The following is a 16,517-nucleotide window of genomic DNA, read 5'->3' as shown; positions in this document are numbered from 1 at the left end:
GTTGTTGTTGTTGTTGTTGGGTAGGACAGAGAGAAATGGAGAGAGGAGGGGAAGACAGAGAGGAGGAGAGAAAGACAGACACCTGCAGACCTGCTTCACCGCCTGTGAAGCGACTCCCCTGCAGGTGGGGACCCGGGGTTCGAACCGGGATCCTTATGCCGGTCCTTGTGCTTTGCGCCACCTGCGCTTAACCCGCTGCGCTACAGCCCGACTCCCTCTTTTAATTCTTTATTTATTAGATAAGGACAGTCAGAAATTGAGAGGAAGTGGGGTGACAGAGAAGGAGAGAGACAGAGAGATACCTATGGCCTTGCTTTACCATTCCAGAAGCTTCCTCCCCCTGCAGGTGGGGACCAGGGGCTTGAAGCCTGGTCCTTGCACACTGTAACATGTGCTCTCAACCAGGTGTGCCATCACCTGGCCCCAGGAGGTGAATTTTCTTTGAGAGCAAACTGAGTTTAAGGACTTGCTGGCAAAGACATCTACATATGGGAGGTCAAAGACTTCTAACGGTTGGAGTGACCTGAAAGTCCTCAGCACAGAGAAGGGGTATTCAAATGGATGAACTCTTCCTGAATGAAAAAAATAAAGCAACCCAGCTCATTAAGCTGACCTAGAAGGATAGTACAAGAGAAGCCCAGCAAAGAAACTGACGAGAAGTTGCCAGGGTGCTTAAAAAAAAAGTAGATAGCATTTCTGAAGTCAAGAGAAAAAAAAAAGAGTACAGAGGTGAGGAGGGTTCATCAGTGTGTCAGGTGCTGTGGAGATAAGAGAAGGCAAAAGTAAAATTAAGATAAAAGCAAGGGAAATATAGGTGGAAACTTAATGGACTGTAGTCTATCACAGCAGGTCCAGGGACTCAGAGATGGGGATTTGGGGGAGAGGGCTTCGGGGGTGGGTGTCGCAGGGACTCAGTGCCCTATGGCAGAAGAACTTAGTGGAGGGTGAGGTACACTGCCACCTGTTTTGGGGAGAGGTGGAACTGTAGCCCATGTGATGACAACTATACCATAAATCAACATTTTCTCAATGAAGTGGTAAGAATAAAGAGATAAGAATGTCTGAAAGATAGCTCACCCAGTAGAGTAAATGCCTAACCATGCCTGAGGTCTTGACTTTGAGTCCCAAACCACACGGGCACACTATGGTCAGAACTAAGGTTAACTCCATAGGCAGAAGAATGGAGCTGTGGGTCTCACCTCCTCTCTCTCTCTCTCTCTCTCTTTTTCCCCTTCTCTTTTTCTACTCTGTTTGAAATAAAAAGAATTAAAAAGTTAACCTGAGAGTAGTGAAATCATGCATATGCAAGAGCCTGGCCTGCAAAATAAACAAACAAATAAATAAGGAGTTAAGAACTGAGGGTTGAGGAGATAGTGTAGTGTTATGTAAAATATTTTCACGTGGGAGGCTCTAAAGTTTCAGGTTCAATTCCCAGCATTAACATAAGCCAGAGCTGAGCAGCGCTTTCAGTGCCTCTGTCTACAGATGCCTTCCTCCCTTCCCCTCGCTCTGTCTCTATCAATAAAAAAAAGACAAATTAAGAAGTATACATGGAATATGGCTAGTTAGATCTCGATAGTGATGGTCATAAGAGGATAGAACCAGACTGCAAGGGCTAGAAATGAACAGAGAGGAAATAAATAGATAACAAGTTATAGTAACTCTTTCTAGAAGCAAAGGGAGGGAAGAAGTAAAGCTAGAATGGGTGTTGAGGGAGAGAGGAGAAAGAGTGGTGGGGGCTGGAGCACAGAGATGTTAATGGGAAGCACTAATGGATGGGATGAGGGTCTAAGTATTGGGAAAGATGGCGTCCTGAGGAGGCAGGGGAGATGGTCACCTGGAAAGTGTTAAGCGGTTAGCCTACCACAGTAAGATGGCATTTTCCTTTCCAGGAGAATGGGGGGGGTAGGACCATTAAGAGTGAATAAAAGATTCACATTTGTGCCTTGAACATAAACTGCAGTGAATTCTGGTATATTATTAGAAGGCAACTGAATCCAAGATTAAAAAAAAAAAATCAAAGTTGAGGAAATTTTATACTATAGTAGAAAAGTAAAAAGTCCGTTTACCCCACTTGTTTTTCAATATTTGGAGTGAAAGACAACTAGAGAAGTCCTATCTATACAAATGTTAGCAAGATGTCTTTTCAAAAGCACACTAAGTTCACCAGATTGGAAATACATTTAGTACAAGCCCCTGAAAAAGGTACTGTATTATTTTAATAAGATGCTCTGACGCATATAAAATAACTTAAAGGGTGGGGGAGAGAGCATAATGGTTCTTCAAAAGACTTTCATGCTTGAGGCACCAGAAGTCCTAGGTTTAATTCTCACAACATCATAAACTAGAACTGAGCAGTGCAGTTATGAGAATGATAGTTAATAATAATAATAATTTAAGGTAACTTACAAAAGGCTTTGCTCACTGTCAAATCCATGCTTTACTGGAAAAGGTTTTGATAGTGCAACCCCACAACTACCAAGAACTGCATGCCTGTAAATTCTAAAAAATTTGAAGAAAGTGCTTAACATGTTACAATGCTGAAGGCCCTGGGTTTGAGCCCCAAGTCCCCACCAGCAAGGGGAAAGCCTCACAAACAGTGAAGCAGGTCTGCAGGTAGATAGGTAGACGTCTCTGTGTCTCTCTCCCTATCTCCCTCCACCCTTCCGATTTCTAGCTATCTCTAACCAACAAATATAGTTGAAAAAACTAAAAAAGAAAGTGATTGGTTATTGCTTATCAGATAGTTTTAAAACCATTTCTTAGATTTGATTCAAATATGCTCCTTAACAGAATTTTAGGTATTTCAACACAGAAAATTATTTTTCAACACAGAAAGTGAATGCTCTGTCAGACCTGTTTTATCTGGGGTTGGTTTTCTCCTTCCTTTCACCCAAGAGTCATTTGGAATTTAAAGATGAATTGTCACAGGGAAGGAAATCTCATTTATCAATACCCCTGACTTCCTTTTAAATGGAGTGCACTTGCCTGTTTCTATGCTCCACCTCCCTGAGAACCACTTTAGCAATAAATTAGACTTGGATTAAAGTTCCTTGAAATAAAGCAAAAGGTTTACATTTTAATTAGCTTAGGGAAGTCAAGGGCCGTTTTACTAGAAGCCTAGCGATGTGAGCTGCACCCAATATGGGCCAAAAGGACCCACCTGCCTCTTTTCTTGGGATTAAAAACACAACTAAAGCAGAGCAACTGATTGAAAATGGCCAGAGTCAGGGGTCAGCGCCCAGTGTCAGCTCTCCCCCAGGCCAGGGCCATATGACTCCATTGTGTGACCCTTGTCCTGATGAAGTGCCAGACAGTTTCCTCTTAAAGAGGGTCCATCAGGCCTGACTCTCAAGATATCAAACATGGTTTTGATATTTATTACAGTTGCTATATTGGTCAAATATCATGAAAATCAGAAATATGGTGGTGGTGACATCCCTTTGTGTATACCTTTGTGTGTGTGTGGGGGGGAATTGGAGTGTAAAGTCTTAAAAAGAAAACCTAAATCTGGAATATCATATTGAGAAAGGTGATCAAAGCCCACAGAAGGTGGGAGCATTGGGTGGAAACAGTCTAGAAACTCTTCTGTCCACCCAGCCCAGTGCTAAAGGGTTTCTTTCCTTTTAGGAGGGATTGCTCAACACCATTTGTCCTCAAGCACTGTAGACCTCTCTCCCTTTATTACTGCTGATCTTAGGCAGCAGCCAGAGGTAGGAGAGGACAATCTGAGTCCCTGCTCTGCTGTGAGTCGCTGAGATCTCTGGAGCAGAAGATAGAGGCCAGCGAGGTACTTATGTGGACTGAGGATTCAGCACTCACCTCCCTTCTCTGGGACTGAGGGGAACTGCACTGGCGGCGGGCGGGCGGAGGGCACTGGCGGAGGCACTGGCGCCCGGGGCGCTGTTCATGGTGCTGAAACCCTGCCTAGCTCCGGGGCGGGCACAGCACCTCAGGCGCTCTGCTGCCAGGGACTCCGAGCTTGAATGGATGGATGTGAGGTGAGCCTGCAAACAGCTGCCACCCACAGAGCTGCAGTCAGCCCCACAGTTTGGCTCAGCATCAGCCTGGAGCTTCTTGATTCACATCTTCGCAACTGCGGAAACCAACCAACGGATCCCTTTTTCTCTTCCCAGGAGATTTCCTCGAGCCGGCCTGACTCACTAATTTGGTGTATCTCTTTCCGATGCCCTTTCTGAAAAAACAGGAAATTGCCCTGCTTTCCTATCTTCTTTGCAGAGCACCCTAAAGTTGGGGGTAACCCTCCTGGTGTCACCAACAGAGGCTTTTTTTTTTTTTGCACACATTGCCCACTCCTCTTGCTCCTAGAGTTATTTCTTCTTTCTCAATCTCTTATTTTCCAAGAGCTTTGCCACCAGAACAGGAGACTATTACCTCAGTGGACAGAGTGGGCAAGGCATCTCACTCATCACAGCACAATCACTGGTTTCTCCTTAATAATTAGAGGGGGAGGTGAGAGTCCAAGAGGACTGAGGGAAATGCCTCTGAAAAATGTCTAGGAAAATATGGGTAATGGTTTAGGGGGTGGGCTGTGGGGAGACAGTTGTTAGGAACAATGTGAAGGAAGCAAGGAAGGGGCTTTGGACCTCTCAGGAGCTTCAAGGTTTATTGCAGTTAGAAGACTCCCGGCAGGTGGCACTCTGGCTCAAGGTGCGGCTGGCTCCGACTCAATCCTTTCTCCTGCAGAACAACTCCCAGTCATGTTTGAAGGTCTGTCTTTCTCTTGATCCAAGCACTTATCCAGACTATATTCCTGCTAAAAAGCACCGTTTGCACAATTCAATTTCCTGTAATACACAGTGATGAGGAGAACATAAATAGAAAAGAGAGGGTCAGTGGGAGGATTTTTTTTTTTAAATAGTGTGATTGATGGTGCTCAGAACAAAACTGTTTAATCATCAATAACATGATTCAGCAATTGGAAAATGTAAACAAGTTGTGCAACTGCTGGCTTTGGTCAACCCCCTAGAGGGGTCTACAGGGCTGGGCCAAGCTGGGGAAGGGTGATGCCAGTAGGATGCTCCCTCCCTCCTGCCAGGGCAAAGTTAGCTGCATCCACAGCCTGACTGGTGTGACCTTTGGCATCTGCAGCACATGTGCGGTTGGGCCAGGGTTAATGGCATTTTGCAGGGAGCTCCAATTGAGTAAACAAAAATTGCCTTGCTCTGTTCTAATGGAGCACATTATTCTGAGGCCTAAGCCTCCATCCTGGCCTGTGCAGCTGCTCTGCAGGTCAGTGCTACTAATAAAGCAATTAGCCAATGAGAAAACTCTTCTTCCCTGGGGGTGAGGGGTAGGGGGTGGGGGGAGGTGACCTTACGGGTTTTGCTGCTGTAGCTATGCTTTGCTTGGAGGTTTTAAACAGGCAATCCAACTTGATCTAAGCCTCTTACATCAGAATCCAGGATGAGGACAGTAAAATTGTGTGTTTGCTGAGTGTGATCCTTCAAGGAACTGGCCCCTCGGTTCAACACAGCCTGGAGAGCTCCCAGCTTCCTGTTCAATTAACCTGAACCATAGCTGAACTCTGCCCTTTGAACTCACTTAGCAGATAAACACATTAGTTCACCTACAGAATCATTAATATTTTTCAATCGCATAGAACAAACATGAATGAGCACAACTCAAGAGAGAGCCAATGAGAAATAACCTGTGTACTACGTAAAAAAAACAAAACACACAAATGTTATTTATAGGACAAAAAAAGTGGGTCAAGGAAGAAATGAAAGGATTCATGGCAGCCGTTCTGGGAACAAAAGGAACTTTCATTTTCCTATCTGCAAACATGAGGAACACAGAGAAGCATTTGACTGTATTATGCTCTTGGTTTAGTTTTGATCCCCTTCTACCAGATCACACAGCTCCAAGTGCTCTCTCTCTCTCCCTCCGCTGAAGTGACTCCACTATCTGTGTTCATACATAGCATTCAGAACACTGCATTTCTGTTAATAATTCTACTCACTGCTTTTTAAGTGAACCCGATTAAAGGAGCCAAGTTAGTGGACCGATTGAAATCATTTTACAGTAGGAAATGATGTTCCTGAGGTCTTACTATCCTGTGCATATGAACAGATGCTCTTTTGTGGGAGAAAGAGCAGCTAAATGCATTTGTTTTGTCCTGCCCTTGCATGTCATCTCAGATGAAACAAACAAACCAAAACCACCCCCAACCAACTCATTACACCTTTCAGTTTGATTCAATTTTACTTCCCACAATTCTGTCTCCCACAATTCCTCCTCTACACACACACCCCTTCTCATTTTTGTTTGGTTTAGAGTGTGGGCTTAATGCCCAGCTATCCTAGATGAGAACACTTAAAGGAATATCACAAACGTGAAGGGTAAATCTATTGAACGAGGGTCTTTAACTATGTGGTTTCCTTAAAGGGAAAGGTTGGATCAATAGGATCAATATGAAAGGTTTCCCTGGCCCTGCATAAAAGGGTAAGGGCTTCTCTTCTCACTGGTTTAACTTTACTCTCTGACAAATGCAAATCAATGGATCTGTGTTTACAACAGATTCCCTAACAGACTTGGGTAAAGCCCAGAGACTCAGGCTGGGGGTGGGGAGTCCAAGCTTGCTCTGGGGGTAGGGGGGTAGAGGGGCTAGGGCATCCTCTAATAGGTTTGGGTTTGAGGCCCTGGGAGTGCAATGGGATATATGTCCGCACTGGCCACCAACCACCCTTAAAAAAGGGGTTTGCTCTGTACTAGAGGCCCACTGTTGGCTGCAACCTGTGACCTCATCAAAGAGGACAGGAAACAGAATACCAAACAGGACCCCCTCAAGGATGTCTCAATTCAGTGTAAATATAAAGTCCAAATTCCAGAGGTCTGGTGAACTAGTCAAGCCTGTCTGTATCAATATAGTCTTGGGAGGCTGATCACACAGAGCAAGCTGAAGTAAAGTGACCTACACTTAGAGCTGAAGCAGTATCTGAGCTCCAGAATGCCCCCTTAGGTGGTAACTGGCTCTCTTAGCAATGACAAGACAAACCACTCAAACTGCAGGTTCTTTTCCTCTCCATTCTACCTTTCCCTTTAAAAATTTGATGCTTTCCAGAGATTACATGACTTCAAGTCAATACCAGTTACAGAGAAATTATTTTTCTTCCAGCAGGAGAAAGTATATGTATATTTGATTACATGAGCCAAAGTCCAATGCTGATTAAATTACATTGGAGGTGTGCTTCCAACCCAAACAAAGTCTGCTTTCTGCAGAAGAGTAATGGATCTTCAAATGGCGAGCGAGGCGCCGAAGTGGAATGCAGAACCTCCCTTCCCTCTGGGACAATTTGTGTGGCAGTTTTTCATAACAGATGTCCACAGCATCTAGGAATCCTGCTTCCAAAATGAGAATATCTGAGCCTATCCTGCCCACAGCCCACCTCCCTGCTTTGCCTATCTGCACCTTGTCAGGCATCAGAAGGGCTGCTCGACCCAACCCATTTCCTTTCTTACTCCTCACCTGGCCCTACAAACTCTAAGTGCATTTTTCTGGTGTGAGACCTGGTGTGGTCTTCGTGTGGTGACCTGGAAACTCAAAGGTCCTTCCAAGGGGTACTGAAGTCATTTATGGGGGCAGCTTGCTAACAAGCTCTGCACAGGACAGCATGCAAGACCCACTGGGCTTCTGCATTGTGGCCTCTCTCCATGGTGAATACCAGCTTCCAGCAAGTAGCAAGGTCCCTCCAGGCCAAGGAAAACAAAGGGTTCCCAGAGGATCAGGGGTAAGCACAGCCCAGACAGGCCCAAGGTGCCTCAGTAGTCACTCCCCCTGCACTTTTATCCACACAGTTATTTCTTTTTATTCATTCCTCATTTCCCCTCTTTTGGCAAGAACCCAGAAATGAAATCTCTCCGCTTCTGCTTTAAGGCTTTCATGTCTCTAAGGATCCCCCTACAGGATACCACTTTTCCTAAAGGCAGCTTCTGCCAAGCCCAGCTACCAGCTGCTTCTGAAGGCCAAGATTCCAAGAGGGTACCAGAAAATGAAGTCCTGAAGATGGGAGGAAAAGAGGGCTTATCTTCCCTTGGGATTTTAGCTAAGTGCTTGGGAAGGTAATGGGGTCCCCCCCCCACCTATTCTGTCTGGGCAAACCTGGCTCCAGGGAGACTCAGTTTCCCCATCACTCCACCCTCACCATTTACCAGTCCTGGGATGCAGGATAAGACTAGGGAGGATCCGTTTCACTTGTCCTAGAATCACCCTCATCTGGATCCTGGGGAGAGGGTCCCAGTGAACTTCTAGATCCTCCCTAGGGATCTGTTCACCTGACCTATTCCCTCCCTATAGTTAGGAAGGGACTAGGACACAAGGACCCTTACCCAAGCCCCCTTCTTCAAGGAATGCCACTGGGAAAAGAAATACTGCTCTGCCACACATCAGAGCAAAACAACAAATTTTCTCCCTTCTCTCCCTTCCCTTTCCTTCTTCCTTTTACTCCTTTAACTTGTGGAGAAGAAAAGACGAAACTCCTTTCCTTCCAGATTTAGTCATTCTATTGAAAGAACAGCTTTGATTTCTTCCACTGTAAGATTAATAATAGTAGTAGCAGCAGAAGCAGCTGTAGCAGTAGTAATAAATTTTCAAAGCTGCCCCCCCCCATGATCCCATCTCCTTCATTCACCCTAGTGGCCCTTCTGAAACAAACCACCAGCTCAGGGAAGGGGCAGTCAGCTGGGGACAGTGTTTGCTCTCCTGGTGAGTGGGAAGAGCTCAGAAATCCTTTCAGTCAAAGCAGGTTTTCAGAGAGAACACCTATCTACCTGGGCTCTGGGGCAGAATTCTCTCCAGATGTTAGTGGGAAGAGGAAGTGGAGGGGCTCCTCTGTTGGGGTTCTCTTGTGACCCTATCCCAGTTAGGGGTGGGATCAACAGTCTTTCCAGGCTGCTCCAGGCTAAAGCCCAGGCCTTTGTCACAGGGTGGACTTGAGTGTCTCAAATTAATGCCACTTTGCTGATAGGCTGCACGATGGAAACACTGAATGTGAGTTTCTCTTTCAGAAAGAACAAGTAAGAATGGGGGTTTGAATAAAAAAAACAACTTTAAAAAAGGAAGGGCCAGCTGGTGTTGCTCCTGATGAAGTGTGCACATTACAGTGCACAAGGACACAGGTTCAAGCCCCTGGTCCCCATCTGCAGGGGGGAAAGCTTCACAAGTGGTGAAGCAGGGTTGCAGGTGTCTCTCTGTCCCCTCCTACTCTCTTGATTCCTGGTTGTTTCTATCCAATAAATAATGAAAAATGGGGGTGAGCCACACTAGCAGCCCAATGAGCTTTTCAAACTTTCCAAAAAAGTCAGGCTCCCTCCATACCCCCAAAGTTCTACTGGAGTTTGAATTCTTTAGTCAGTTTTGGAGGGAAGAAGTTGCTCCTCTGAATCAAAACTGGTGGCACAGGACACCCCGCCCCCTGCGGTGGCCACAGAAAGCGGCCTGTGGTCGCTCCGGAGGAAAAAGCAAAAGGGGAGGAGTGGCTGCGGGTCCGAGGACCAGGAGCAGCGGAGCTGGGGCAGCGGCAGGGAGCCGGGCAGCGGGCGCTGGGAGCGGGCGGAAGCTGGGAGTCAGGGGCACTGGGAGTCTGGGCGCTGGCGAGCGCTCTGCTGGGAAGAGCGCACCGCGCCATCGGGCTTACTGGAAACGCGCGGATCAGGTTCCAGATCAATGAAATCTGGGTCCACACGTTTACATTATTGTTGCCAGCATTAATGCTCTTTTAATCTTCTAAACATTATCAGCATCGATCTCCCTCCATATACACATTTGTTTGAGCAAGTGACATAACCACACAGTTGGAAAGGCCGGAATAAAAATAAATGTGCAGCCTCGCATCCTGGGTGCCTGCCGCAGCAGCTGGGCCCCTCCTGGCGCATGTCCACATGCCGGCTCACTCAGCTTCGCCAGAGCCTCCCACCATAATGCGTGCTACGAAGGCATGGACACCAGGGGACTCGACCCAGCAAGGACAGGAGCAAGCTTTTCAATTATTAATGCCACCAGGCAGGCAGCAGGTGAAACATCCTGCTTTCTGTGCTGAAGTGGGTAGGGGTTTGGCCACTCTGGCTCTGCTCCCTGAGCTAGACTGCAGGGAGAGACTATAGCAGTCAAGAAGAGGCTGGGGTGGAGATATGTGTGTGTGTGTGTGTGTGTGTGTGTGTGTGTGTGTGTGTGTGTGTGTGTGTGTTGGGGGGGGTGACCCTTGCCCGCATCCCACCGTGGTTCCCAAGAGGCCAGCTTCCTCTAAGAACTGCACTGGAGACGCTAGGTGCCCAGAGCACAGGCCTGGCCACATTCCCTTGCTGAGCTGCAGGCATCAGTGACCCAGGGGACACCTGGGCTAAGGGCACTCAGCTCTGCCTGAACAGAGTTGGCTGTGGATTGACAGCTTGGGGACTAGCTGCTTCAAGAAGCTCTGCGCCAGTCCTGCCTGGGGTAAGGCTCTGGGCCAGGCGGGTGTCCCAGGAGCCTGGGTGAGGGAGTCAGCACCCTGGGCAGGCTGTCCTGTGGGGGCCCTGCTGGCAGACACCACTGCCGCCCTGGAACCCTCAGTTTTCCTCTTCAGGGCTCTGGTCCAGGCTGTTGCCTGGGTTCTTGCGGCTTCTTGTTAATGTCTACTCTTGGCAAAGTCAGAGAATGTTCTAGAACCTTCGAGTGTTCTTAGATCTCTTAGCCCACTTAATATAAACTCTGTGTGTGTATGTTGGGGGTGGGGGAGAGGGAAGAGGATGGAGGAGGGCTGGAGTCCATCAGAGGCCTGTCATGGACTCTACAAATACTTGCTACCCTTTCCCCTTAGGAAGCCCTGAGCTTGAAGTCCTAATTCCCTTGGCAACCTGAACTTCCCACATGCCTTCTCCTGTCTCCTTTGAAATGTCAACCGGGACTGTGGCCACAGGAAGGGGGAGTACTTCATCAGTGGGTGAGGTTTAGGGACTCCATCTGCTTGGGCCTGGATGGCTAATAATAGTAATAATAATAATAATAACAATAATAATAGCAATGCCATCTCTTTCTGGTGCTGGGCTGTGAGTCTCACTGGACCACTGCTGTGCAGCCTGCTGGACTTGTTTAACCCCTGGAGCCAAGCCCTGTGGGTCCTCAGTGGCTGGGTTCCGATCGATACCCCTGTCGGAGAAGGCCTCCGCTTTTCTTCTCCATTTGCTCCCATCTCCTCATGCTCCCGAGCACATAATACCTACTTACCAGCCTCGGCTTCTGTGCCCGTGTCTGAAGAGACTGATCTACTGACCCCAAACTGAAAAGCCTCCTATGTAATAATAACCACTCAACACACTTGTAGTTGCTGATAAAATGGCCAGATAAAAAGGCTAAAGCTCTTGTCCCTTTTCAACCTAGGGTAATAAAACAGACACACATTTGAATGCTTGAGCAGAGCTGGGTCCTGGGAAGGAATTCCCCACTGGATGAAGAGGTTCACACCCCGCCCCCCAAGTGCCTAAGGTGGTTCTCCTTTGACCCCACACCCAAGACCAGCACCAGAGGGGTATGTATAGCCTGGGACTCTCCTCTTGTGGGTGATGAGACTGGGGTTGGGGAAGGATGTCCTGGACCCAGGGGGCTACCTTACTCTCTTGCTCCGGGCTGTCAAAAGCTGTCCCACACTGAACAGGCAACACCACTGGCCACATCACTCTCAGGGCTCAGAGACTGAAGCTCTGTCTTTTGCCCCACAAGCCTGAGGGGGCGGCAGCGCTCTGAGATGGGATGGAACACAACTGCTGTCATTCTGCCTTTAATTCCAACTAACCGCCCCCCATCCTCCAAGATTGGTTGTCAGATTCTTTAGGGTCACCCCTGCCCAGTGCCAGGGCTCAGCCCAAAGGGAACGGGGGATGTCTGGGGAGGCATATCACAAAGGGAGCACCAACAATGTTCAGACTGGCCAATAAGCTTTTATGTTTCCTCCCTCACTTTTTACTGACTATTTAGCCTTTGGTAGGGACCAAGAACAAACTAGAGACAATTGTAGGAGAGAAAGTCAGTTAGTGACAGGAGAAGCGGGGGCAGATTTCTAAATCCGGGTAAAAGTATTTGGAATTCACCCAACTCGGGGAGCACTTTGAACTGGGGGTGGCGGGGAAGGGAGCTACTTATTTTAACCTTTTCAGACCAACACAGCTTGACTGACCCTGACTAAGATCAGAGTCCTCCACTGCCTGCTTTGGTGCTGGCGGGTAGGAAGGAAACACCCCCTTCCCAAGCCTGGGTGAACCTGTAGCCTGTTGCAAGTCCTGGACACAGTGTACCCCAAGCCCGGCTGGGCGCACAGGGAAAGCCCCGGGGATTCCGGGCGCGGAAGCCTGCGCTCCTTGGTGGCTCCGGAAGCGCGCTGCGTGCTGCTGCCCCAGCCCCAAGCGCGTCCCTCTGTAGTTGGCACCTGTGCCAATCACTGCTGCGCCAATTGTTCCCCCAGCAGGCGGACCGAGCTGCCCACCCCCGGCGTGCAGCTGGGGGGTGGCTGTGTGTCCTTCCAGCCAGGCGCCCGGTCACTCCGGAGCCCTGGGCGCGTGGCGCGGTCCTGGGGGGCGGCGGGCGGCGGGCAGCGGGCAGTGGGCAGCGGGACGCCGGGGCCGAGAGCACAGAACCGCGCCACTGCGCGCCCCTCGCAGCCACTGCTGTGCCTTTCTCTGGTGCTCCCGCCGCCCACACTGGAGGCTTCTGCGCTCCTAGAACAATAGAGGGCTGTACCTCGCGGCTCGACCGCTAGAGGAGGCACAAAGAGGCAGGCCGGCTCCAGAACAATGTAACCCGCGTCGCCCCGTCCCCTCCCGCGGCCGCGTCCGCTTATTGCAAAGGCGGAGCCTGCAGCCCGGGGCTGGGACGTGTATTAACGAGCCCGCATCTTTAATTTCCCGGCGCCTCCTGCCGCGAGCGCCGAGCTGCTCCCAGTGTCCCGCAGGACCTCGGCAGAAGCTGCGAGCCCGGCCGGGGCAGCGGCGATCAAGGCTAGACGCTCTCCACTCTATGTCTCCGTCCTCCCCCGAAAGTGAAGGTGATGCTCCCCACCTTCGTCTTGGCGCCTTGCCCTCCCCTCTCTGTGGGCGGTGACTCGGGCTGACCCAGACTCGCTCTTTGGTCCCAGGCGCCAACGTCAAGGCCAAAGATGGGTTCGGTGCCATCAGTTGCCCGGGCCGGTGAGGCTCTGGCTCCGGCCAGAGAGACCCGAAGAAGTTTGCCCATGGTGGGTGGGAGGGAAAGGGAGCCAAGGGATATGTTTGTTCCCCTCTTCAAAAGCAAAGTCCTTCTCCACCCAAGTGTTTCTATCCAGAGGTGTTTCCCAGCCTGGGAAATTGACATGTATTGTCTAAACAAGAGATGAAATGCACCGGAGTTTTTACACAAGGGCGCCCCTGTAAAAGAGGGACTCCCAGAACACCCCTACCCAGCTCTCTACAGCTGGGGAAGGTCGGAGAGAGAGGGCAAAGTTAGCACACTGAGAGAAGAGAGAATGAAATGCGGGTGTGTGTCAATCGCGAGAACTCGGAGACAAGGAGGGAGAAAGAAGTTTAAGGAGAAAGGATTAGAGAAACAGAAAGGAGCAGGCAAGAGAATGAGGAAATGGAAGAAGCAGCAAAATCGAGAAGAAATAGGAAGCTTATAAGAGGAGCGCAAGAGAGAGGCGGGATGGAGGGGGCTGCGCCCCGAGCTGAGCCTCCCCCCCACCCCCCCGACTCCCCAGCAGCCTGACTCCCGTCGACCTTCGGGCTTACCTGCCAGGCGTAAGGCGGACATGCGCTGGAACTCGGGCTCCTGCAGCCACTTCCACATTCTGCGGAAGGTCTCCCTGCCAGATTTGAGTTTACTCCACGGTTTGGGGTTCCGGAGCAGGTCGGAGAGCGTCCCCTGAGAGCGGCACAGCACCCTCTGCGCGAAGATGGCCTGCGGGATGCTGTAGCGCTTGAGCTCGGCCGTGATGCGCTGGGCCACCTCCTTGGTGTTGATCTCCTCCAGTTGGCCCGACGTGGCCACCTGCGAGCCCGACGAGGACGAGGGCGGCCGTTCGCGGCTGGGCGCCAGCACGGGCCCATGGGACTGAGCGTGGCTCGGGTGGTGCAGGCCGTTGAGGTGGGACATCATAGCCGCGGGCGGAGTGCCCAGGCCCCGGGACAGGTGCTGCTCGCCGCGGCCCAGCATGGCAGTGTGGTGCGCCTCGAAGTTGGGGCTGAGCATCTTGTCGTGGCCCGGAGGCCCGTAGTTGGGCAGGCTCTGCTGCGCGTTGTGGAGGCCGCCCAGCCCATTGCCCAGCGGCGTGGCGGCCAGCGGGGACAGGCTCTGGCTCATGCCCGACATCTCCTTGTAGGGGCTGTAGAGGTTGTTCATGGCCGGCAGCCCGCGCTCGTCGCGCATGAGGGTGAAGCTGCCGCTGACGTTGCCCGACAGGCGCTGGTGGTGGTGGTGGTGGTGGTGGTGCGGGTGGTGGTGCGGGTGCGGGTGGTGGAACTTGTCGGACACTGTGGAGATGGGTGGCAGCGGCTGCAACGGCGTCAGCGTGGTGTAGGTGTTGCTCATGCCCATGCCGGGCGGGGACGAGTCGCAGGACATGCTCATGGCGTGGTGCAGCGGGATGGAGAGCTCGGGCCGGTAGTCGCCGCCGTCCAGGATCGAGGCCATGCTGGTGACCATGGCCGAGCGCGACGCGGCCGCCGCCGCCGCCGCCGCCGCCGTGCCCAGCTCCTGGTGCGCCGAGGGCGGCGGCGGGCCCCGCAGCGAACCAGCGGCGCCGCGGCCCGCGTGGTGGGGGCTCGGGCTGGCCAGCAGCTCCTGCTCATGGCCTGGGCCCCCGCCGCCGCCCCCGCCGCCCCCGCCACCGCCCCCGCCGCTGCCGCCGCCGGCCGGCCCGTGCAAAGTGCCCAGACTTTCCATTGTCAGCTCGGGGTTCATGGCGCAGCCTTCTAGGTCTTTGGTGAGGCATCGATAGGCGGTGTAGGCAGCCTTCATTCAGTCCATCGGGGCCCGGGGGCGGCGGGGGCGGTGGGGGCGGCGGAGGCGGCCGGCTGGCGGACGAGGCGCGCGTGGCGGAGCCGGGCCGCGGGCGCGGGAGTGCGGGAGTGCGGGAGTGAGCGGCGGGGGAGCGGGCGGCGTGCGTGCGGGTGTGCGCCCGGGGCTCCGGCGGGCGGGCGGGCGCGCCCGGGGTGGGGGCGGGGAGGGGGCGCACCGGGCGTGCGTGCGGGAGAGGGGAGGGGCGGGGAGGGAGGGAGGGATCACCGGGCCCCGCCGCTCGGGCCAGCGCGCTGCCTCGCCATGTCCGAGCCCGCTCCGGCGCCGACGTCTTCTGTTTGGGTGAGCGGGAGCTGTCCAGAAGGGCTCTGCCGCTCGCCGGGGCAGCCAACCTACCCTCCCGGGCCCGGGGCGGGGCAGAACTCGACGGGCGTCTCCAACAGCCAATCAGAGGCCGCCTCCGCCCCTGGGGCCGGGTACACTGCGTGCAGCAGCCAATAACTACGTAGGGGGCGAGGCCTCGCGTTTCAGGTTTGGCTGACGGCTCTGTGCCTTTTTTCCTTCTCTGCCGCTGGAATCAAACGTCAAGGAGAGGGGAGGAGTGTGGAGGGGGGCAGTGGGAGAGGGGAAGAAAGAGGAGAGAGAGAGAGAGAGAGATTATAGAGATAGAGAGAGGAGAGCATGCAAGCGTGGGAGAGAAATTATGTGAAGGATGCCGCGCTGGGTGCATCCCGGGCCGCAGCTGCAATCGGGGGGGGTTCCCTTCGCCTCACCGCAGAGCTTTCCTTCCACCCCCGTAAACCTTAGGGAAGGAACGACTCCTATGAGTGTCGGTGTAAAAACAAACGCATGTCTTCCACTTCCTGAGCGGGACCCAGCTGGGAGCGGGGACTTTCGCCTTTAAAAAAAAAAAAAAAAAAAAAAAGCAGGCGCTAATGTATTCGAATGGAGGGTGAATCCCCGAGACCCCGCAGTTTGTAATCTTCCCGGCCAAAGGAACTCGGCGCCCTGGCCGCCTTCGAGCTGTGGCTGGCGCGGGCAAAGCCCACGGGTCGCTGTAATGCATGCAAAGTTAACACAGTAACATCATTTAATTACCCGGCGAGCCCATAAATCTCCCAGTTATGAGATTTCAGAAGGACTCTGCTAGAATTGAATATAAATAAATAATTAAAACCAAACTAGTAATCCTGGAGCAGCGGTTTCAAGGTGACCAAAGGTTTTGCCAGACTAACGGCTTGCATAGACTTGGAGGTGGTGATGGTCGTGGGGTTGAGACCACGCAGGGTTGTCTCAAATATCTTTAGCGAGCAAACTTCTGGGGAGAGGGGCAGACTATGCTAACCACCCGCATATCTCTCTCTCTCTCTCTCTCTCTCTCTCTCTCTCTCTCTCTCTCTCATCGCGGGAGAGGAACCCACCCCCCAAGGGTTGGATGGCGCGGAGCCTGGACCGACATCTGTCTCACCAAGCCTGATTTCTGAAAAGACCAGAGCTCTGGCGAGTTCTAGAACGCTCGCCTACCGCAGCCTTCAAA

General features: G+C 52.0%; 1 protein-coding gene across 1 annotated transcript in view; it reads right to left on the bottom strand.

Annotated features, from left to right (window-relative positions):
- Nucleotides 1-14,999, bottom strand: part of ONECUT2 (one cut homeobox 2) — a 43,744-nt gene extending 28,745 nt beyond the window's left edge. The window contains exon 1 of the mRNA XM_007532239.3: nt 13,753-14,999. Within this exon, the coding sequence (XP_007532301.3) occupies nt 13,753-14,980 (1,228 nt within the window). The 5' untranslated portion in view covers nt 14,981-14,999. The remainder of the gene's footprint in view (nt 1-13,752) is intronic.
- Nucleotides 15,000-16,517: the final 1,518 nt, after the last annotated feature.

Source organism: Erinaceus europaeus, chromosome 15, assembly GCF_950295315.1.
Source record: "Erinaceus europaeus chromosome 15, mEriEur2.1, whole genome shotgun sequence".
Taxonomy (NCBI): Eukaryota; Metazoa; Chordata; class Mammalia; order Eulipotyphla; family Erinaceidae; genus Erinaceus; species Erinaceus europaeus.
Note: the sequence above shows the minus strand (reverse complement) of the source record. Positions and strands in the feature narration are given on the sequence as shown.